Raw genomic sequence first — 25299 nt, 5'->3', positions numbered from 1 at the left:
TAGCCACAGCAGTTATATTAGTGGCCAATGGCTCACTGGTTACAGCTGACGGCCAACTAGCCACAGCTGATGGCCATCCAATCACAGTTGATGGACATTTACTACCTGAGCCAGCACCTTTCTATGTGAGGCCGAGAGCCTGGAAACTGCTCTCTGGGAATCTGTCCCCACACTTTCCTAATTTTATCTTATCTATCGGGATCCTATTACCAGCTCAGGTCGTGTAAATGCACCATTTCCCTCACGTTCTTGTTAAAACACTGGATTCTGAAAAGCCTCTGACACGTATACAGGCCTCTCCAGGGAGACACCAGCCCTCCATGAAAATATCTACGTGTCTTTATATATCTAGACCCTCTCAGATATTGGACATTCTCAATTATCCTTTGTATCTTAACTCCTTCTCTGTTAAAGTTTACTCAGGGAATTCATTACACTCCAAACAATCCCACCTCCCAGCCTGCCTCCCTGCATAGGTACATTTCACGAAAGAATCTGAGAGGTTTCCCATCTTCCACCGTCCTTCCGTCTGGCTGGCATCTGCCCTTCCCTCCCCTCTCCACTGAAAATGCCCTTATTAGCATCATATGTGTAATTAATACTATGGACCCTTTGCGTTGTTCTCTTCCTTCTCAGCAGCGTTCATCTCTCCTCACCATGCCTCTCCCTGAGTCTTGTCTCCCAGTTTCTTCTCATTCCCCCAATCACTGTCCCCGTAACTTCTTCTCACATCACCACCTTCCATCTCACCTTTTGTGTCCCTCCAGGCTTGCTCCTTCACCTTCCTCTCTTCTTACAGTAAATTCTCATACACCTCCCCACATGCCGACCAAACACAGGTCTCATTCCTAAGGGAAGCTGTATCTTTCTAATCACACAAGCCAAACATACGAGAGACAGCGCTGACATCCAGTCCATTGCCAATCAATGGATTTCCAAGGCAACCATGTTCTCCCACCCCCCTCTCCATCCAGCTAAACGATTTCTCCCTCCAAGCCAAGCTCAAGTATTTTTTTTTATGTATGTTTTCCATCAGAAATTATTTCTTAAAACATGTCAGGCAGTGTGCTAGGTTCTGGGGGTACAGATGTGAGTGAAATAACACACCTACTATGATAAGTGTTACACTCTAGTGGGTATTAGTAACACCTGCACTTACTAGGTGCACTTACAAACACTTCACCTGAATTGACTTTTTAATCACCACAACAGTCCTCCATGATATACCTGTAATGGCAAGTCTGTTATCCCCAGACTCTAAAGATTGGGAACTGATACACCGTGACTGCTAATTTTTTCTTGTTCCCACTACTCAGCCCTTTTCTCATAATGGCTTCAGGCAATATTCTTCACCTCGAATTTCAACTACTGCCCAAATAGCAATGACTTTATATATATATGTGTATATATATATATATATATATATATATATATATATATATATATGTATGTATGTACCGAGGGTGCCAAAAAAATGTACACAAGTGGACACTTTGGTCGACATTGCTCAAGCAGTAGTTCGCCATCATCAGAAGTGTCTGGACGCTGATGGGAACCACTTTGAGCCCCTCTTGTCATTGCAGAAGGCACACGGGACTTGGATTCATCTTCTGTTGTTGGTATAGATTGAGTATCACAATGTTAATACAGTTTTCCCCTTACTTAATGTGAGTATACACTTTGTGGCTCCCTCTGTATATATGCACATATATATATATATGTATGTATACATATATATGTGTATATATACACACACGTATTTAAATATTTAAATTTTATATAAATTTTAAATATATTTGTTTTAAATGTTAAATATATATAAATTAAATAGAAATACTTAAATGTACGTTACATAAATTTACATATATATTTAAATTTGTATACGTAGATAAATTTACATATAAATGAAGTTATATATATTTAAACTTACACATAAACATATACATAAATTTGTATTTAAATACATTTATATATGTAAATAAAACTATATATAATAAATAAATTTATATATACACACACATATATATATATAAATTCATTCCTACTGGAGATATTCACTTGAATATTGGGGACCCATCACCCACGTCACCTGACGTCCCTTATTTACACTCTCATCTCTGGCAATACTGAGCTGCTTTTTTTTGCTCACCGTGAGCATTTCGCTGCTGCCCAGAATCCACTTCCCACCTTTCCTCTCTTACTCGACACTCCAAAACTGCCGCCTGCAGATGGTCAGCCCCTGTGAGGGTCTCGGAGTCCCCAGGGTTCACTACCGTTAACCATTCCTTCTCGCGAGTGTCTTTCCCGGTTCATGACTTTCAAATGACCTCTTTAGATTCACTCTCAACAACAGAATAAAAGGCACTAGAGGGAGCACCCCTGGAATTCTTGGGCTTCGCGCCCGAGAAGCTAACCCCATGCCTGCCACATTGTGTATTCTCAATATATGAAATGCTTGCCAGTCGGATGGAGCTGAATAAGTGACCTGATAAATGAAGACAATGTGTGATCTTTCAAAGGTGACAAGGCGGTGGGATGTCTCCTGGCTCACTAAGTACCCATGCAAGCAAGACGGGCAGCTTTACCCAATCCTCGGAAGCTGATAAAAGTGCTTGTCAAAAGCTGACGATGGGGCCTCAACATAACCACCGTCTAATAAACGATCAAAGCCTCTTGCTGCTATTTCTTTTTTCCCTCAACAGAAGTATCCATTGCTCTCCAAAACCTGTCTTATTGCATGAGAGAAAGAGAGGCCAAAATCAGTGACTGTCAGAAGCTACTCATAAGAGATATGGCATCCAGCCAATCCGTTGCCGTCGCAGTTGGCACTTAAGGCAGAGGAGACGCGCCAGAAGCTGCGGTGCCTTATATGCAGCCATCAGGAAATGGGAAACATTTCTCTGCATGTGGAGAAAGTCTACAGTCCTGAACACTCAGGAAAATATGGTTTCTACCCCACCATGCTTCTGCAGAGCCTGCCTGGAGAGCTACCTCATCCATTCTGCTGCCATGTACTGCTCTGCTTCAGGCAGAGCAAAAGGGATGTGGGGGCAAAGCCTCCTTCAAGGTGACCTTCACTTTGAGAGGAATGGAAATGATGCCAGCACTAGATGTTTATTTAACTCTTCTCTTCCGAGACTATGGGAACTTTTCTTCTCTGAGGAAGAGGCAGAAAACTCTAAACTCTACTGTAAGAAAATCTGAGGGAAGTTATTCTGGTCTCAGCTCAGGAAGGATATTTTAGGATGGGGGGGGGGCGGCGGAAAACTCAGGTAGAGTACCAGGAGACAGAAGGAAGAGAAATTTAGGAAACGTTCACTATTCATCAGCAAGTATTTATGGAACACCTACTGCGTAGTTATTTTAGGTACAGAGACAGACTGGGAATAAAGCACCCAGCATCTCTGCACCCACGGGACTTACATTATAAGACAGGAGACAGTCCATGAGCAAATTAAATTAATAAACGGTTAAAATATCAGGTGGGCAAGGAATTCAAATAAGTTGGCGTCATGAGTCCCTGTGCTGGGAGGGGACAAGAATTTGGGGTGTGGTGGACCGGGGAGATCTTACAGAGGCAAAGTGTGATGGGTGGATCAAATCCTTGCAAAGGTCAGGTGATGACCTTTCCAACAGAGGAAACCGCCCATGGGGAGGCCCCAAGGTGGCGGCAAGAGTTGAGGTGTTGGGGCACCCGAGGAAAATGAAACAGTACGAGGTGACGGTAGGACGGCCTGCAGTTGAGGTGCAGACGTCGCATTTGATCCCGAGGGGAGGAGGATGGATAGAGTGTTTTCAGAAAGGAAGAAGTTGGAGGCACGGATTGCGGTGATGTGTCTACAAGGCATGGCTGGATGCCAAGGGTTGCCGGCCACCACCAAATGCTGGGAGAGACAAAGAAGGGCCATCCTCTAGAGACTTCAGGGCAGCACGGCCCTGCCGACATCCTGCTTTCAGAGTTCTGGTTTCCAGAGCTGAGATAAAAGTGTCACGTTGTTTTAAGCCACCAGTTTGTGGTTCTTTATGAGCAGCCCAGGAAACTCCATACAGTACAGTGCGTGTATGTTTATTCAAGCTCCTCCAGGGACCTGGGGGGAGGAGGAGTGGGGAGAACAGACTGTAGAGAACAAAGAAGCAGCAGGGTGACACCCACAAACCACTGGGGAAATGAGGTGCAGGTGATGGTGGCCTGGAGAGACTGTGATTGATGGCGATGAGAAAAGGAGCTCAATGTCAGGTGTACTCAGAAGATTACAGGGCATGCTATCGGAATATGGGCGATAGGGCAGCTCAAAGGGAGATGCTTGTGGGGTCACAGAACCCCCGCTTGGAGGATGGAAGCACTGAGTGGACACTGGTGCAGCCCAATGAGATGGGTTAGACAGGGACTGTGTGGGCTTGGGGAATACGATCTCCCGTATGGATCTGTTGGATGAGATGTGTCCACCAGGTATGCACTTCCCATGACACGTGGGCAGCTAGATGGAGGCCTTTGGGGTCTAAGGAAGAGCCAGGGCTGGATATGGGGGTCACCAGCCCTCCAATGCCATGTGGTCAGGGGTTTGGATGACGTCACATGGGGCAAGTGTATAGATAAAGAACGGGAGACACCCAGGAGAGAGCCCTGGAGGTCGCCAACTTTGAGAGGTAGGTCAGAGGAGGACGAGGCAGCCATGAACTTCAGAAGAAGCCTCCATGAATTCCTCTGCACCTTATTCTGCAAGGAGAGCCCTGAGGGCTTAAATCCCTGAGGTGGCCCCGAGTGAGGCCACCTGCTCTTTCCACAAGAGAACGGCAATTGGTAGGACTTTGGTCCTGCCCGTATTCAACTGCCCTCACACAGGGGAGAATGAGCTCGTACACTTCAAAGCCCCCTCCCTCCTGCTCTAAATAACTACTACCTGCTCTGAGTGCAGTAGTAACTGAAACTGAGACCCATAATCCCTGTTTCCTAGAGCTAGCTCAGGAGTACAAGGAAACCGTAAATCCTGTTAGTGTAAAGCAGTGGACTTCTGTCGTGCGGGGAGGCCTGCGGGGTCTCTGCTCCCGCTCCCCATACAAGAACGCAGGATATGGTGAGGCCAAAAAGGAACACCCACGGAGCCATAGGTAGGGGAGTCATACCACTTTATTCTCTCTGGCGGCACTATACTCTCACTGGAGGCTGGATACACACTGTCCGCAAACCGCCATCCACGCTTGCCAGCCCAGCCGCCATCTTCTTGCTAGCCCCATCCTTCTTCTCTCCTTCTCTTCCTTCTTCTCTCCGTAGCCACAGCAGTTATATTGTGGCCAATGGCTCACTGGTTACAGCTGACGGCCAACTAGCCACAGCTGATGGCCATGCAATCACAGTTGGCCATTTACTACCTGAGCCAGCACCTGTCTATGTGAGGCCGAGAGCCTGGAAACTACTCTCTGGGGCTCCGCCCCCACACTCCACCCCTACAGGCTCTCGCCTCACAATCTACGCGACAAGCGTCTTCCGCGAGGGGACCTGTGCGAGGAGCCTGGGGGTGAATGCAATATCCTGGACACAGCCAGGCTCTCTGGGCACAGCCAGGGTTTCTCAGGGCACCACCAGTGCTTCTGGGCACGGCCAGACTTCCTGGACTTCTTAGGGTACCACCTGTCTTCCCGGACACAGCCAGGGTTTCTCAGGGCACCACCAGTACTCCTGGGCACTGCCAGACTTCCTGGACTTCTTAGGGTACCACCTGTCTTCCCGGACACAGCCAGGGTTTCTCAGGGCACCACCAGTACTCCTGGGCACTGCCAGACTTCCTGGACTTCTTAGGGTACCACCTGTCTTCCCGGACACAGCCAGGGTTTCTCAGGGCACCACCAGTACTCCTGGGCACTGCCAGACTTCCTGGACTTCTTAGGGTACCACCTGTCTTCCCGGACACAGCCAGGGTTTCTCAGGGCACCACCAGTACTCCTGGGCACTGCCAGACTTCCTGGACTTCTTAGGGTACCACCTGTCTTCCCGGACACAGCCAGGGTTTCTCAGGGCACCACCAGTACTCCTGGGCACAGCCAGACTTCCTGGACTTCTTAGGGTACCACTAGTTTCCCCGGGCACAGCTAGGATTTCTCAGGGCACTGCCACTTTCTCTGGGAACAGCCACACTTCCTGGACACAGCCAGGGCTCTCAGGGCACTGCCACTCTCTCTGGGAACAGCCCGACTTCCTGGGCACAGCCAGGGTACCTTCAGGGCTCTACTACTCTCTCTGGGAACAGCCCGACTTCCTGGGCACAGCCAGGGTACCTTCAGGGCTCTACTACTCTCTCTGGGAACAGCCCGACTTCCTGGGCACAGCCAGGGTACCTTCAGGGCTCTACTACTCTCTCTGGGAACAGCCCGACTTCCTGGGCACAGCCAGGGTATCTTCAGGGCTCAGCCAGACCTCTCAGCGCACTGCCACTCTCTCTGTGCCTCTCAGGGTACCCTGTTGGAACAACAGCGACTCACAATCAAGGTGCTTACATATTCTCAATGGCGGCCAGTCAAGAGACAAAAGCAAATATCCCCCAGTTCCACTAACAACAGTTCCCAAACAAACAGTCAAGCGGTCCATTAAATTAGGGATGGAAGGCAATTCCCCATAGTCCATAGTCATTCACCAGGGCTGTCCTGGGGGTGAGGGACAACCTTGACCTCACCCTCATCTCCCACGGAGGACTCAGCAAGCGTTACCTCCTGGGACTATAAGTCCTGCATCCGGGCTGCCTGAGCAGGAACTTCCCCGGCCCACAGGGCTGCAACGACCTTCGCTTTCTCCGGCCTGTGCTGGTTGGGGAACCGTCCACATCTTTCCACCTCTCCGCGGGGCTCCATCTCTGCAGCAGCTGCATGGCTTTTCCTGTGCTGGTGGGAGAACCGTCCACATCTTTCCACCTCTCCACGGGGCTCCATCTCTCCAGCAGCTGCACGGCTCTTCCTGTGCTGGTGGGAGAACCGTCCACGTCCTCCCACCCCTCCACGAGGGTCCAGCTCTCCGGCAGCTGCTCCTCCTGGTCTTCCTCAGACTGAGTGTTCATACACACAAACTGCTCCACCGTCCTTTGGAGAGCTTTGGCCGGCACCATATCCTGCCGACTACGCCATGTGTCGTGCGGGAGACCCTGCTCGCTGCGCCATTTGTCGTGCGGGGAGGCCTGCGGGGTCTCTGCTCCCGCTCCCCATACAAGAACGCAGGATATGGTGAGGCCAAAAAGGAACACCCACGGAGCCATAGGTAGGGGAGTCATACCACTTTATTCTCTCTGGCGGCACTATACTCTCACTGGAGGCTGGATACACACTGTCCGCAAACCGCCATCCACGCTTGCCAGCCCAGCCGCCATCTTCTTGCTAGCCCCATCCTTCTTCTCTCCTTCTCTTCCTTCTTCTCTCCGTAGCCACAGCAGTTATATTGTGGCCAATGGCTCACTGGTTACAGCTGACGGCCAACTAGCCACAGCTGATGGCCATGCAATCACAGTTGGCCATTTACTACCTGAGCCAGCACCTGTCTATGTGAGGCCGAGAGCCTGGAAACTACTCTCTGGGGCTCCGCCCCCACAACTTCCTATCGCCGAGTCCCCGTGTAGCGATGTGGACATTTTCCATATTTCAACAGCCCCGATGGAATGTGGACACTGAACAGTCTAACGTAAAGGGTACGGGATGTGTTGTTGTTCTTTACTTATCTCGGTGAAAATCCTCACCACTCAGCTGGAGACACTGTCAAATCAACTAGCGGTTCTCATGGAGACAATGATTCCCTAATCCTTAAGTGGAATACAGACGGTCGCCTGGAACACCGTTTCTTCAGTGGACACAATCATTCAGAACATGTGCACAGCAGCAGGAAACTTATTGTAGAAGGTTCTCAGAGGTAAATATTTCCGGAGCGAGTACATGAAAGACATTGCCCAAGCAGCTAAAATCTGGCTAAGAGTTATATTCAAATGGACCCTACCTTTAATTCCCAATTCCCTTCACTGCAGAAGCCTTTTGACAAAGATAAAATTCACCCGTAGCCAAACCTAAACAGGTTAATCATGCTGCAGACACATTTCCTCCAAGAAAAAAAAAACAGTGAGAAACAAGTAAGAATCTCACTATTCCCACACGCCCATAACAATTAATTACTATTTTTTAAACACAGACTATAGCCGTGACCTAATGCGCGTACACTTCAAAGCAATAATCTGTGGAATTCTGCAGAAGGATGATTTCACCTTAGCCGTGCTATCGAATTAGAATTCAAAAATAAAACTCATTTGGCCAAACAGATTTGACTGGGGAATACAGTGGGGTCATCAATTTCAAAATGGAAAGACCTTTTTTGGGGGGTCGGGGGGGGGGGTTTATGGAGAACAGAAATTGTTCTTGTTCAGAAAATTACGCTCTTCTGATGAGGGAGTTTACAGGATGTGCGACTGTCGTGCAGGGAGGCCTGAGGGGTCTCTGCTCCCGCTCCCCACATAACGCAGGATATGGTGAGGCCAAAAAGGAACACCCACGGAGCCATAGGTAGGGGAGTCATACCACTATATTCTCTCTGGCGGCACTATACTCTCACTGGAGGCTGGATCCACACTGTCCGCAAACCACCGTCCTCACTTGCCAGCCCAGCCGCCATCTTCTTGCTAGCCCCCATTCTTTCTCTTTCTGCTAGCATAGCCACAGCAGTTATATTAGTGGCCAATGGCTCACTGGTTACAGCTGACGGCCAACTAGCCACAGCTGATGGCCATGCAATCACAGTTGGCCATTTACTACCTGAGCCAACACCTTTCTATGTGAGGCCGAGAGCCTGGAAACTGCTTTCTGGGGCTCTGCCCCCACAGCGACATCTGTGTTTCTAGAAACCACGGGAGAGCATTTGAGTCTATGGCTTTTGAAAACTAGGATTTTGACAATGAGACGTCAGTGGTCTCCTCCCATAGCTAGAAGGAAACCAGGTCTTCCTTTTAGGGCGTTGGATTTTGAACGTTTCACTGCAAACTTGATTGCAACTCAATTTGACTGACAGGTGACTGTGCAACAGAGTTGTGGATGAGACACTGAGACAATTCATGCACGGATGTATTTCTACCACTCACGCAACAGCAAAACATTTCTAACACATCCAATATGCTTCTTAAACAAACAAACCCACAAACCAACAAACCAGGAAGTCGCTATGGGCATGATTTTAGGATTGTGTGATAAGCCCAGTTCCCAAACATCTGGCAGGACCCCTGACACTCGTTCTGACCCCGGTGCTTCTGTCTCTGGAGAGTCAACCATGAAAGCAAAACGCCAGTGCCATCTCCTCCCCTCACTCATCAGCCTTCCTCAGCCAGCGGTCATCTGGTCACCTCCCCCTGAATGGAGGTGCCACAGCACCGTAACTTTCCTAAATAACGCATTACTTTGTAACCACCTCCACTACAGTGATTGATGGACACATCTCATGGGCAGCCGCTAAGCTACTTCCGGACGTACAGGGCCTTCCCTTCAGTGGGAGACGGAATGAATGGGTGAACTGGTGCGTGAAATGCAGCCTGGAACTCCAGCTTTTAGAGACGCTGTGATCTATGAAAGAAAATAAAACAACTCTCTCCACACAGGCCATAACCTCCTGGAAATCCGAGGGAAACACCTGGCTTTCACGTACAGGAATGCAAGTATGGACTCTCACTGCTCTAAAATAAAACTGGCAAGGCTGACCCTGTTCAGAATAAAGACACTGGTTTATTTATCTAACACATGTGGACTGTATCCTGCACTGGGGACACGCCAGTGGGATGCAAAGCAAGGAAGAGACAATCAACATCCCACTGTAAACAACAGTATGCAAGGAGCCACTTTAAAACAGAGCTGGGTGTGCACGTCTGACGCCTCAAACCTGTGGATGTTAAAACAGGACAAAGTCACCTCAGGACGGGGCCTTAGCAACCTGGTGTCCCAAAGAGCTGTTTGCAAAGACAACAAGAAAGCAAGTGTCGTGACTCCAGGACGGATGACTCTGGGCTGAAAATTAAAAACACTGTTTAGCATCAGCGTCCCTGTGTCACGTTATCTGCACTAATAGCAACGCCTTCCTTCTGTGATGTCACTGTCCCCTCCCTTTGTCATAAACACCCCTGGCCTTTGTGTCCTCATCGGAACACTGTCTGGGCTTCTGCCTGAATTAGTGTTTCCAGAATAGCTATTCTCATGGATCTCAGATAAACAAACGCTTGTCGCCTCTCACTTTAAAAGGCCTTTTTATAGTTAAGTGAATGTGATGTAGGCTGCCCAGACCATCACTGAACAGAAGTTGTGTTGTCATCGCTTCCAGGTACCTACAGGTGTAAGAAATGGGCTCCAGGTGTGTACATGCAGCTGTAAACAGAAGCATGATGAGGGCTTCACGGGCTGTGTGCTGCCACTGCGACAGATGACAGAGCACCCGGTCTGTCTCTGTCTCAGGTGCAGTGTGACCCAGCGGCACTGAGCTCCTGGTAGTTTGCAGACCTCGCCACTTGCTGCTTCTCTTCCATCCTGGAACCACTGAAGAGGGTGGGTGGTTGGCAGGGAGGAAAGACGGAAGCACAAGAAAGCAGGCACACCCTGCCGCCTACGCCCCCCAGCCTCGACTGCTTTAGCAACATTTCCTGGGCCCCTTATCCTCGAAAGGCTCTCCTTGCTCTATGCATCACTCGCCTCTTGTGCAAACGAATGTTGACACCCTTTACTAAACTGCATGGGGTTGTCTAGGTTTCCCGCCAGCTCCCGCCCTGCCACCCAACCACCAGGAGACTACGAGCTCCTACACAGTGAGACCCTCATGTCCTGTTTATCTTTACCTCAGGCCCAGTGCTGCATACACAGCTCGCTCCGTATTTCTAAATCAATTAATGGACGACAGCGTTCCATTCATTACCCTTCCATACCTTTGGAGGTAAACTCTGATTCCCTGCATCCCTGGCCATCTGGGAAACCTCCGTATGAGAGAATAATGAAAAGGCACAGAAAGCACTTTGTCATGTCATGCTAGCAGTGTCCGGTGGTCACATGCTTCTCTACGTCTTGGGGATTTTCTACAAGCAACGGTTTAGCTGATGCTGCATCAGAATAAAACAGCAACTCAAATTGCTGTTGTAGGTTGAGGCCGGCAGAAAAATGGCCTCCCAAAGATGTCCGCGCCCTCATCCCTCAGAAACGGTGAATACGTCACCTCCCGTGGCAAAAGGGCCTTTGCAGATGTGAATCCGTTAAGGGTCTTCAGGTGGGAAAACGACCCTGGATTAACCGGGTGGGTCCATTATACAAACGTCCCCGATTTACGGTGGTTCGGCGTACACGTTTTCTATGTGCAAAACTAATACATATTTTCCGTACAAACCAGTTAAGCTATGATGTTAGGTAGGTTCAATGCATTTTTGACTTATGGTACTTTCACATTATGATTGGTTTATCAAGACATAACGCCATCGTTAAGTCGGGGAGCATCTGTAATCACAAGGGTCCTTAAAAGTGGGACTGTGGAAGCAGAGGTCAGAAAGAGAGGGGTGTTTGAAGACACCGCTAACTGTAAAGATGGAAGAACGGACCAGGAGCCAAGGAACGGAGGTGGCCTCCAAAAGCTGGGAAACGCCACGGAATGGATTCGCCCCTGGAGCTCGCCGAAGGATCCAGCCCTGCTCTCACCTTGATTTCAGACCAGCAAGACCCATTTCAGGCTTCTCGCCTGCAGAGCAGTAAGTTAATAAATCTGTGCTGCTTCCAGCCTGGAAGCGTCTGTTCATTTGTCATACAGCAGCCATAGGTCACGGGTACATGGCTAGTACAGGGGGTTCTTGCTTTAATCAGCTACCAACACGGGGCTGTATTTACGTTTAGGGGGAAAGGCCCTCCTTCTCACGTTTTGACATAGAATGGGTGCTTGTAAGTGCTGCGGGGACCATGCCGGAAATGGCCCCTCTCGCCATTTCACTTGTCAATGGTTATGACACGAGGAAGCTCTGCATGTTGCACAGTGGCAGGAAAACAAGGGCAAAGCTCGAAGGGGAAGGAACAGGGGACACACAGGAGGCCAGAGCCTAGTCACACCTTTGTAGATCCCATTGCTTCCTCCGTGCACTTCTCCTCTGCTGCTCACTTCTTCCACGTGGGCTCCTTGGTCGGAAGTGAAATAGATGAGGGTGTCGTTCGCCAGGTTTAACTCCTCAAGCACATTCATGATCTGCCCTGAAGGGGAGAAAACACTCCGTTGTAAACCAATCACGTTTCCACAAGAAAGGGAGATGATTTGCCCTCAAGGACGTGTCCGTGCATTTCTTCAGGCGGGAGGGAGACAAGTGACCTTGGACACTGGACCTCCCGCTTGCCGATCCCAACAGAGGGTGTGACGACATGAGGCCCACCTGTGGCAGGGAGCTTGGCCACGCCTGCAGGGGGGATTCAGTCCCTGAATCGAGTGACACCTTTGAGCACCATGAGAACCACTAGCCATCACGGAGTGATTCTGCAGGGAGACCCGATAAAGGATTCTACATGAGTCAGACTCATGCATCCTGCGCTACTCGGAGGAAATTCCCAGATGACACAGGCCAGAGGGTGGCAATCACCAAACTGTGGCATGGTCCTGGGGTTATAAAGAGGCCCACTAGTTGTCCTTCTTGACCGGAGAAAAACCAAACCACCAATGTCGCTCTTGTTCGGACACATCTGTCTACAGATATTTTGTAACGAATGAATGCTTTTGAATAACAACAGTAGATACCCACGTTTAAACTTACCCATCACGACTATCACTATGCCTGTGACTCTCCTTTTTCTGTCCTCGCCTTCCTTCCCCGAAACTCACACTGTATATATACGACCCCTCATAACACTTCAAACTAATAACAGTACTGACACCAATAGGAATAACTGCTACCATCTACTGAGCACGCTCTCTGTGCTTAGGACGTTATCACACGTTCTCTCGTTTCGACCACACTGAACCCTATGAGTAAAGAGTTCTTTCTTGTTTTCGTTTCTGTCATCCATTTTACAGACGACAGAACAATACTCTGAAAAGATGCGAGAGCTGTTGAAGGTCATGCAGCTCAGAAGTGGGAGAGCCAGAAAGAAAGAGGGAAATCTGATTTCAAAATCAAGGCTCTCGAACCAGGTGTTGTCATCACAGGGAGGGACTTGACAAGAATCACAGAGGAGTGAAAAACTACATGAAGGGGAAAAAAAAAATTGAGATACATCCTGAGACACCCGTGGAGGAAACAATGTGATGGCTGCTGGCTCCCTCCCATTCATCCAGGAAGAAGGGAAGTGAGTAGGGGTCTAGATTTAAAAAGGGTGGATAAAGGGCGTACTTTTCTGTCTACTTCTATGTATGCCTAAAATTTTCCATGAGGGAAAACAGGAGCCAGATGAAGAAGGAGATAAATGCGGACTCTCCTTGTAGAAACCCGTCTCCAGCTCTCACACCAGAAGAAAATGATGGTAAAACTAGAGGTACACAATTTCTAATTTCCACACAGATCTAGATACTCATGCTGCTGGTTTAATTTAATAAGTTAAGAATTGAATAACTTACGAAGCTAATGCACATAGAGTTGCACTGATGGGTGCAGTAGAGTCTGACTCCATTTGCTGCCGTGTGACGGCTAAGAGCTTGGAAGCCTCACCTCGCCCCCTTTCCACTTGTACCCAACCAGCTGACGAGAAAGCCTGGTGTTCGGTCCTTCTGCGTCCCTGGAGATTCAAACTGTGCAAGCCCCTGCCTGCATGCCACGACCTGCACCCACTCTCCAGCTCTGCCCACCAAGAAGAGTCTCTTTTGCCATCTCTCTTAAGCCATTTTCAGACCAGCCTGGGAACGACTCTGCTGTCCCCAGAAAGCCTCGTTATGAGAGTCATAAACCTTTTCATACCCACATGGTGTGTGTGTGGCATCATTATTCCCAACACGGGACCCAAATTTGGGCGTGGGGTCCATCTCGTCACTGTAGGACAACCACAACAATTGGAATTCTACGAGGACACATTGTATCCTTTGCAGCAGAAATAATAACTGGCTATGGGTACATCCCATCCAGCGGGTAGGTCAGACCTCAGTGCAGACAGGCCCTGTACCCCAGGGTTGCACCGTCACCTGCGTGGCCCAGCAAAGGGGACAAAGGCTGCAGAGTCCACTCTGCACGGAGGTGATTGAGTAGATTTCTGATGCAAAAGCAAAACCAAGCCATTTGTGGCAGGTCATATTTTTGTTCTGTCATTGCTAATGCTGGGGAATGAAGTACATTCCATCTTTCTCAATTTGCCAAGTCACATAATAAACATGCCAGGAAGACACATCGTATATATACAGTCACACTGAGAACCAAGGAGTAAGATGCACAGGGGCCATTTTAGGGATTTGTCTCCCGTGACAAATTAGCATCAAGCAGATACTTATTGTGGTGGTGTTGACACAGCTAAGGAAACCTTACCTATGCAGTTGGGCTTCGAGTGATCTGGCTCTGATTTAAGCCTCGTCACATGGAAAATGGTAATTAGTTTAATGAGCTGAAATAGGAAGAAGCAATAAGGCGATAGGACCCTCCTTATACTTTGAAGAAAAAGTGCCCGTTTGGGCTCATATAACAATTTCTAAGTAAAAATCATACAGACGCGGTAGGTAGCAGGGCACGGACGGTTTTACTTCCCTGGGTTGTGATTCATATTTTGCAAAGGGGCATGCAACGATGCACCTCCATTTCCAATGAAATGCACATTCCCTATATTTATAAGTATCTTTGCATGACGAACATCCTGTGAAGAGACGGCATTTTTCAAACATGTGGCTTCTGCGATAATGTCTATGGACATAAAAACATGCCTACAGATATTTATAGCAGGTTTACTGATAAGTGCCAAACGCTTGGAAGCCAGCAAGACGTCCTTCAGTAGGCGATGGAGACATAACTACGGTCCATCCAGACAACAGAATATTGGTCAGCGCTAAAAAGAAATGAGCTATCAAGTCACGAATGGACACAGAGGAACGTGAAATGCAAATTACCTGGTGAAAGAAGCCAGTCTGAAAAGGCTCAATGCTGTGGGATCCCTCTCTATGACATTCTGGAAAAGGCAAACTATGGTGACACTGAAAGATGACTGGTTGCCAGGGGTGAGCGGGGAAGGAGGGATACCAGGCAGAGTGCAGAGGATTTTGGGTGCAGCGAAACTAGTCTGTGACACTGTCATGATGGGTACCTGTCATTGTACGTTTGTCTGAAGTCACAGAAGGCACGATTCAAACAGTGGACCTTAATACAAAGGATAGATTTTAGTTGCTAGTCATGTATCAATGTGGGCTCATCAGTTGATGTCCTAAGGGAAACGGTATGCGGAGGAGAGGCAACCTAGGGACAATCTCTGCACTCTCTACTCAAGCTTTCTGTAAACCTAAAACTGCTCAAAAAAATAGCCTACTAATTAAAAAAAAACAACACACGCTGTCTTTCAAATGCACTGCTGACTCCGTACTTGCTCATCCACGCATTCAACATGCATTTAGGAAGCACCTACTAACTGCGGGCTGTGAGGTAATGGTAGGGACATGACACAGTATCGGGGACAGTGTTCTCCTCCAAAGCCTCCTGGTGACCTGGTACTTGTGTTCAAGCTGGCGGCATTTAGCACACACATTCCTTCTACTAAACCAGGTACTGCATCCTTTCCCACCTTAACCCTCTTTCCTCCTATTTCCTCTACCTCCCTGTATTTCTTCTTTTTCTTTTTTTTTTTAAATTTATCGGGGTGACACTTGTTAGTAAAACTACATAGGTTTCAGGTGTACAATTCTGTATTACATCATCTATAAATCCCATTGTGTGTTCACCACCCAGAGTCAGTTCTCCTTCCATCACCATATATTTGATCCCCCTTTACCCTCATCTACCACCCACCACCCCCCTTACCCTCTGGTAACCACTAAACTATTGTCTGTGTCTATGAGTTTCTGTTTCTCGTTTGTTTGTCTTGTTCTTTTGTTGTCACCTCCCTGTATTTCCATGATAATACCTGGCCCTTATCCCCATCCACTTATCTTATTCACTGCCTAGAGTGTCAACTTTAATTGCCATGTTCATCAAAAGCATCACAGATAGCCAGGCTGGGCTTAATACAAGGGAACGTAGCTGAGGCCATTGCACAAATGGTGGACCATTTGGTTCAATCTGTGGAGAGATCGTCGGGTTTCTGATTTCCATTTAGTCCTATTTTCCCCCACACACTGTGAAACCCATACTGTTGAGGTCTTAAGCCAGAGTCTCATTTGTAAAGCCCCGAGCCCATTAACCATTTAATTTTTCATAAGATTGATCCTACAGAGGTCTAATACATTCCTCTCCTAAAAATTCCGAACAGGAATCTCCCGTGGGAACAAATGCCGCTGTATTAGTCTTGCTTTCAGAGCAACACATTGCAAGTCAGAGGTCCGCAAATATTATTTTTCGGTAAGGCTCTCAAGGTCTAATGACAGCAATTTATATAGGATGATAGTTTTGAATTACCGATGGTGGGCTGCAGGATAACTTATAAATGAAATGCTTTATTTCCAAAGCTCGCTCATATTGTGCCCTGAATGAAACAAATACAGAAAATAAGCCATTTCAAGAGCAATTTGCTATTTAACTGGACACGACAAGAGCCAGCTTATCAGAAAATGAGAGCTTCCTGACCAGATTTCTGTGGTCCTAAAGAAGAACACTTGGAAATGGGAAAATCTGGCGCGTTGGTCCTGCAGGTGTGGGTGTGGGTTGCAGAGGAAGCCTAAATTGTAGACAGTCCCTTCATTCCAGGTGGTCGTTCTACAAACAAGTGTGAAGCCACTGCTGAGAGCCAGGGCTGAGATACGCTAAACCAGGGCAGATAAGGGCTTTGCCAGAGGGGGCGCTATCACACAGCACTAAGAGCTCAAACTCTGGCTTCTGGCTCCTGACACCAGCAGACCTGGTCCGACTCCTGGGTCTTCAGCACTCACCTCTACGTTGGAGCTGATAACCTGCAATAGTAGAGGGGTGTCTGGAGAAGTGTAGGAGGGGACTAACGCCCAACACACTTAGCACAGGACTTGTCACACAGTGAATGTACCTTGTACACCTGACGCTGATATAACATTGCATGTCAACTGTAACTGAAAGATGACAATAAATTTAAGAAATCATCTTGCCTCGTTGAAGCTTGTCATTTCAGCTGATTTGGCTCTCTCTTTTCTTCTACAAGGTGGACAAAATATTGGAGCGAAATGCTGCGACGTAAAGACCCTTTTTTACAGGCATTGGACTCATTGAGGAAAAAAAAATCTCCTTCAACCAGCCACCATGAATAATTAAGATAGAATTTCCGCCTACTCAACGCACCTCCAGGGAACTCAGGAAATCCCAAAAAGGTCCCTTAAGACTATATTAATAAGTCCTTCCTCTGACCAACAGGTTAATGGTGGGACTCAAAGATTCCCACTGAGCACAGAACTTTAAGATAAATGAAATTATCTCATGTAGCACCTGGTAGGGACTGTGTCTCTCCATCAAGCTGGAAAATGCTAGGCGTTGTTCCAGGAAGTCCGCTTTCACCTAAATTCTGATATTCTCCAGAGTCAGTGACTGAGTGGCGTAGGGAAATTCCATTGTCACTGGCCCGCGAAAGGCCATTCTTTGTTAGCTTAGGGACAATTAGTAGCATAATCAACACCCCATATGCCCAGACATATCTGTCAGTGTACCTGGACATGGACTGTCTCCAATGGGAAGCCAGATCTAGTGACATGAATTACCCCTATCTATGATCGGGTTCCAGATGACCATTGCGGAAGAAATGGCATTTCCACATTCTGAGCGACGACAGAGGCTGGCTTCCATCACCACTAATGACAGACTGAGCACAGGAAAGGAAGCTTTGTCACAATGTACATGCACGTGTGCCTGCCAGACACTAACGGTCGAGGAGCCATGGAACCACCTTCTTTGACGTTCTTTCATACAAGGATAAATCGTCCCCTGACAGCCATGGGTACTCACATCCACACACCCCACGCCAGCTCTAATCTGCTTCCTATGCGACCCCAGGCAGCACTTCCATTAAACCGGGGTTCCTTTATTATTTCACTCTCTTCCACATCGCCTGTGTTAACGTAAAAATTTTGCTCAGAACATGTTTAGAAGACAACCCTAATTATTTCCCAAATAGTGACAGGAAAGTAAGCCAATGGGGAATTAGGGAACTGATGAGACTATGCGATGCCTTAACTTATGCGATTTTTTTTTCATTCTCCTGGTTGAACAATAATCAAGACATTGCATTTAGAATATGGGTTCCCTAGTGCATTCATATTACATATACCAGCGCTTCTCAGATTCTAACAGGCTTATTTATCATCTGGAGACCGTGCTAAAATGAAGATTCTTGCTCACTCAATCTGGAGCGAGTGAGGTCTGAGACCCTGAATTTTTGAAAAGTTCCTAGATGATGGGTAAGGACCATCCTCTTAGAAGAAAGGTTACGTGTGAGCAAACGTTGAATCAACACATAACAAAAAGAGAGGGTTGGCATGTTACAGATTTCAGGACCTGCGCTGATAACGAGGTTTAGCTAGACTTTCAGACAATCCAATGCATTCACTTTTACACCCCGTAAATACACACGTAACTAGGAGGCATAGGCTGGTTAACAAGCGGAAAACTGTATGACTGAAATGCGGTCATTCTGGAGGTGACCCTTTCTTCACTTTCCGGGTGTGTCCTTGTTCATTAGGTCCTGTCAGAGTGCCTATTGTTTCTGGGAAATTCATTCTTATCGTGGGGAGGTTGTAGCTGATGGTTATAAAAATGTTGTCATGTCCTCCATTAAACCCATCGCTGCCCTAATCGCAGCATCGTGACGTGCGACTTCTCCCCCTGTACTAGCATCTGCTCCCTCCATCTGCGATGCTCGCAAGTCCCCACCAGCCATGTTCTTGCAGTGACAGAACCTGCTCTATCTCCAGGCTGTCGCGTTTCCTGGAAATAACTTGAAGAACTCCAACTAGCTCTCATTCTCACAGAGCTCCCGCTGCTTTCCTGTGTGAATGACATCAACACACCCAGGAGAGCACCATCATTGTGCCTGTTCAATGGAATTGCGCATGTGTGTCTGGCAGAAGACAAGTGGGCACACCCGTGAGTCCGAGGAAGGCACTGTGGGTCAGTCCCTGCTGTCACTGAGGCCCGAGGGTCACAAGTAACACAACGGGACGGTTGACCTGAGGAGCAGGCAATCGGACTGGCGGGAAATAGTTTAAAGGGCAGCCCTTGGAGTCAACATACAGCTCCCCCACTCTGGATGCAGCTATGCCAGTGGGTTTCCTGCACTTGACGGTCTTGGGGAAAATAAGGCTCGGGGATTCCACTGACACATGTGGTCTCTGGGATGGGCACCAGCTGAAACTGCCAGGGGAGGTTATCCAGGCTTTGACACAGAGAATAATAAGGTTGCCCAGATGCCCAAGGGCCATGTCTGGGATCCAAGCCTATGCAATGCTCCAGAAGCAGACCAGCTAGACCGTCTTCAGAAACATATGGTTGGAAGCACTGACAGTCTCCTTCCTGCCTGAGCTGGGCTGTGAGTAGAGAATCGACAGGAGACGACAGGAATGATCAAGGAAATCAAACCCTTCAGAATTCTCTTATTTATGATGCCTGACCATACCATCCATATTCATGTTTATTTTAGGACTAGATTTCTTCTGCGCCAGAGTTTGCCGTCTATAAAGCTGGAGATACAGAACTGAAAATGATGCTTCCTTCTGCCACCACCCTTGCACGTTAACCACAGATACCAGTTCTTCTCACCCCTCAAATGACAACTGGACATGCTGGCAAACACATCACCACGCTTCTCTCTTAGGATTGCTTCTGATCAGTGTGGCTTTCAGTTTGCCTGTCTGCAGCTCCCGTGCGAAGCCCACCCCACTCGGGGTGACGTGCTGACTTTACCGGCACACCTCAAGCTCTTAGAAGGAGTTTAGCTCTTCCTCTGAGGTCTTTAATATCAAGGTAAGGGCAGACGGGCTCTTCTGGAGCGCGTGAGACCCACAGGGGACATCTCAAATATATCATGAAATTGTAATCACGACATTAAAACAAACAAACAAAAAAACACAGGAATGGTGCAACTATGTGTTAACTCTTCCATCATAGACATTTTTCTCACCCACGACTTCTGTACTTGGTGCAATGGGGGCATATGGGAAAGGAAAGACAACAACAACAATAATAATAATAATAATAATAATAATAATAGCAGTTAGCATTTGTTGAGTTCTTCTTGTATGTCAGGTACTGGGCTGACTATTCTAGACACATGCCTTTGTGTCAATCTGAGTGATTCAATTAATTCAAGCAGGGGGAATATATCTGTGCAAGGGGACTGCCGCATTCCAGTTTCTGACGAGCCCTTATGGGGTCCTGGCATTCAGATCCATCCCTGAACCCCAATTTGGACCTCACCTTTCAAACACATACAATTGTGGGTATCAGTGGAATAGTATTTGAACACTGCTTTCACCCAATCTCCCAAGTCCTAATGCATATTTTCTTTCTATGCCTTCAAATATTGAACCAGCAGATTAAATGTGCTCGTTCTGAGCGGCTGACAGTGGCAGACGTTTATCCGAAGCACTGCTGTCAGACTCGTAGCTACATGTTCCTGTTCTCCACACCCAGTATTTCATTTTCTTTCTTTAAAAAAAAAAAAAAAATTGTTTTTTTTTTTTTTCAATTTTCAACACAGACATCTTTATTGTATATGAGGCAACATCAGGGACACAGGATGTGATGGACTCGTGCAATCCAGGAGCTGGAAGGAAACTATTACACGTCCCTGGTCCTAACAGGCTTGTCTTACAGAGAACGTGCAATGGGACGCCAGCTGGGGGCTGTATCATCTCAGTTAACTCAACAGAACAGACATCATTCCATGCCGCTGACAGTGGTCATGCAGCCGCTCCAACATCACTCTCCCACTACCTGTAAACTAGAGATGGTGATAAAAACAGCTCATCCCGCAGTGGGGGAGTAAGTGGAATAATCCACCTGCCACGTTCCAATAAGTGACCAGAATACACCAAAGGCTTTTACGGTTTAGCGATTGTTAATGTTTAATTCTTATTATGGTTAGACTGCTGTTGCTACTACTCATGTTGTTAAAAAACTCCCACAGAGCTTATTAATCCTGTTTGAATTAATTGGGCTACTGAGGCCAATGGGAATTTATGATGTTATCTTCTTCCTGGAAATGATTTGTAAAACGATGTTAAAAACAATTCATTGTACTTGGAGATGTAAATTCAAGGGAAAATAATATCCATCCCAGGCTCGAGACCATGAAATTAAGCTTCAGGCTTTGTAAAAATGGTCACAGTGTTACAGAATTTGTGAAACCCCGAAGTGAATGATAAAGAAACTAAATTAATGTAGAGAGCCAAAATCAGTACTCTCAACTACGAAATTCCAAGTAAATATGACGGCCAGAAGTTTGGACCACAATCCTGCCTCCATCCTTTTTGCCCTCTCACTATGTTGTGTTTATATCTCTAGGCTAAGGTGGCAAAAACCTCTCTGTCCATGAAATTTTCTCTTTTGTCCCAAATGCAGATTTACTGGAACCTCACATAGACAGAAAGGTGAAATAAAAAAGTACACAATGCATGTGTCTCCTTCATTCTTGCTAGTCCGGTACCATTGGATTTTGGGAGCCCCTGATGTGCACACCTAAAGCCCCCATATACAATTAGAAATAAGTTAATGGAAAGGGGGAATGCATTTGTGAAGATAAGATCCATCTGCAAGAACGAAGCATTTAAAAATCAATGCAGTTGAGAGTGGAGCCCAAGACTGACCACGGCATGTACATGGGGTGTCCACTGGATGGGGAATGGGTCTGAGGGGAGTCACAGAGAAACAGAGCGGAAAATGACTTCGGCACTGCCACCCAGGCAAGACAGGCAAAGAGGGCCAATTCAATGGTTCTAATCTTTACGTTCCTGTGACCATACCTTGCTATAGTCTTCACACAAAGATTAGTTTTTGATGGTGGCTCTGCATCAGGAATCCCACTGTCTACCCTTTAAAATGTACACCGTACAAATGCCCGATAAACATGTTTGCGGGGCCCACGGTCAGGGAGCGCTGAGTGTTCCAACTCTCAAATGCCACGTACACAGACGTCTGACCCTGCAGTGTAGATGCCAGTGGGGACCACTGAGGTTCACATAAGTGACCTCCAGAGTTCGGGCAGTGGTAGACCTGCCAGTCTTTCTCCTCTCTCCTGACCCAAGGGCAAGCCTGATGACCTCTCCCACGGTGGATTTCAGAACGGAAGGAGGAACGGATAGCAGAGAGCAGGCAACTGGCATTTTAGGACAGTGTGCATTAGAAAATGGGACCCAGATCAGGGACCTCCATTTCTAGTACCTTCCATGTGTGTCCAGCCGCAAAGTAAGAAGAGCGGCCCTTCGAATTAAGAAATGCTTCAAGTGGGACTTTGGAGCCATAGCCACCAGAGGGATGGAGAACTTACTTCCATGAGAATAAAGACCCTACTGCAATATATAGAACCAGGTCATAAAAGACACGTCTATGGACAAAAGCAAGCAGAGGCCATCTGTGGAACCTCAGTGAGCTGAGGGATATCCCGGCTTTCGGTGAAATAGGGTGGTCGGAAACGAGTACAGTATTTAGCATGTACTAAATTATTATTTATTATGTTTGGTGGTCACACACTCATGCCAAAAGACATGCAGCGGGTTGGATGCTCTTTAGGGTAGATCTCATCCCTACTCACTAACACGTGTGGTTGTCAAACGTCTGTCTACTGTTCTAGACAGAGAATCCCTTTCTTTGACCCAAATCTAACAGACTGCAACCCTCCTTCACTGATGATATCTGAGCCAGACCCGCTGCTTTCTAGAAGAGCTGTCTTCCGTACAGGAAGTGTCTCTGTGCCAACGTGCCATCTCCGAAATTCTGTGACGATAAAATGACAAAGAATTTCCAAGATGGAACTATCTGCCTTATTTGCAAATAAGATAATTCCTTTTATTTCAAAACCAATCGTAATGTCCTTTCATGTATACCCTTCCCCTCTGATTAACTGCAAGGAAGCAGGAAATAAAACCAAAATGTCACATTATGTAAACAAGACAAAATGTGTGTGTGTGTGTGTGTGTGTGTTTCTCTCAAAGTTAGTTTTCAAAGCTTCAAAGATTGTCAAAGGAGCTTATTTCCTGTAGATTTTCTTCTTCTTAAAGTACGGTATGTCTGCTTCCTAAAAGTCAGATGCAGAGATGCATTTGTAAGATGGTTATCACTGATAAAATTTTGCAGGCAAGAAATAGGAACGTCAACAAAGCTATTTGATGGGCTATTCTGCCTTCCAGTGATTAAAGTTAAAAGACTTAAAATGCTGTGATTTTGTCATTTTTGTTCTCTTCTGGCTGCTGTCTTATTGCAGAATGAAAAAATATTATGACAACCGTGTTCTTTCTCTGTTTTCTATAAACTGGAAATGTGATCATGTTCAAATGCTACATTTTGCCATGAGTAACAGGAGATTATGTAGGTGAATGTCACCAAGCCTTTGTTTTAAAATTTAAGCAACTGATAAATATCCAAAGCCATCTCCCTCTAAATTAGACTCAATGGGTGTGTCTGCTCTAAGTGACTTCACAGGAATGAAATTATGGGTCAGGTACAGTGAGCCCCTAGTTAATTTCAGAAACAGTAGAGATTTGCTCTGTTTAATTTGGTGCATCAGTGGTCGTTGGGGTACCCAATGGATAGCTCAATGTTGCCTTCAGAAGGAGTCATTTATGGAAATATGCTACTTTACAACGTGCTTTCACTTTTTTTTCTATTGCTCAGGTGCAAATAAAATGACTTACAGAATCCTGCTTATAAAGAAACCCCTTTCCAAGTGCATATATCCCTAAGCTAAGACAAGAGGAGCAAGCCTGCATGGCTCCAAACCCAGGGCTCTGGATGCCATGTTGAGAGGTGGGGCCCAAGGAGGTGTTTCCAGAAGTCACGTGAGGACGCAGACATTCCGCTCCTTGCTGACGGGGAGCCGTCGTGAATTCCCACTCCGCAAGGCACCTTGGAGATGCATCTGCTTCAGACTGTAGGCAGAGATGCATGCTCCAGTAACCTCAGACGACAAAGGTCATGGAGAGGCCCCATTCACTCCATGTCCTCATGGCCAGATAGCAAACCGACAAAAAATCACAAGACTCCAACACATGAAACCGTGTCCTGGGATATCTATGGCCATATGCTTCCCTTCTCATCAGGAAAGCAAAAGGAAGTACACTTAGAAGAGAGATGGCAAAGGGAAGACATGGTGAGAGACAGGAGATCATGGAACGTGCGAGTCAATGAAAACTGAATGTGGAGCTGCCATAACCATAACGAATGTTTGTGGAGTCCTGAATACACCCCTGTGTTCTCTAAGACATTCCAGCAAGATAGGGAATGTTACAATCCCATGTTACAATTGAGGAAATAGAGGCTCAGTGAGAAACGGAACCTGCCAAGTTTACCAGCCAGGGTATCATGTGACAGAGGAGGGTTGCAACATCAGGAGTCTGGTCCCCAAATCTATGCCCTTCCCTGGGACCCCCGCTGCCACCAATGTGCAGAAGGCATGTGGCATGAGGCCATCAGTCTCGCTTAGCATACGTAAGGTGGAACACACAGAACCTGGGTCAGAACTCTGCCTCTGCCAGTTGCCAGCTGCGATAAGCTACTTCGGTTGTATGTGCCTTGCTTTACACATCTGTAAAACGGGCTAACAGTGTGCCACGCTCAGAGGACTGCGCGAGGATGCCTCTAAATGCATTCCGTCCGGAGAGGGTACGTGGCCGGCAAGTGGACACACACCTTTCATGATCAGTAGCATCGATATTATGAGCAGGGCAGGTGTGGCGGTGTGACAACAGGACAAAGTCTGAAGTAGAGGTGAAAACCTGAAGAGCCAGGAAGAGAAGGACTAGGTCACAATGGACCTCTACCTTAGCACGGCCCAGAAAAGTTACGAACTCAGCAGCCTTTGGAGAACAGTCTTCTCAGGTAGAAAGGTGGGATCAGCTCACGAATGGCCCGCTTTCGATGAAATCGCCCAGTAATGTGGCACAAAGGTCTTCTAATGATCCCTTCTTCCCCCGCTTCTTCTCAAGGTGAAAATCAGTATAACTTTCACACTGGTTTTTGAAGATTCTGGAAGTGGGAGCCAATGCACCAGGTTCTGCTCTGT

General features: G+C 47.2%; 1 protein-coding gene across 6 annotated transcripts in view; it reads right to left on the bottom strand.

Moving 5' to 3' along the window:
• Positions 1-25299, bottom strand: part of STS (steroid sulfatase) — a 142509-nt gene that overhangs the window by 25670 nt on the left and 91540 nt on the right. For all 6 annotated transcript variants that reach the window (XM_088794801.1, XM_074324090.2, XM_074324091.2 and 3 more), the window contains one exon: positions 12076-12213. In XM_088794801.1, the coding sequence (XP_088650927.1) occupies positions 12076-12213 (138 nt within the window). The remainder of the gene's footprint in view (positions 1-12075; positions 12214-25299) is intronic.

Source organism: Rhinolophus sinicus, chromosome 18 (genome assembly GCF_057876585.1).
Source record: "Rhinolophus sinicus isolate RSI-liver-muscle chromosome 18, RSI-T2T, whole genome shotgun sequence".
NCBI lineage: Eukaryota > Metazoa > Chordata > Mammalia > Chiroptera > Rhinolophidae > Rhinolophus > Rhinolophus sinicus.
The sequence above is the reverse complement of the archived record's forward strand: the minus strand, read 5'-3'. Positions and strand labels throughout refer to the sequence as shown.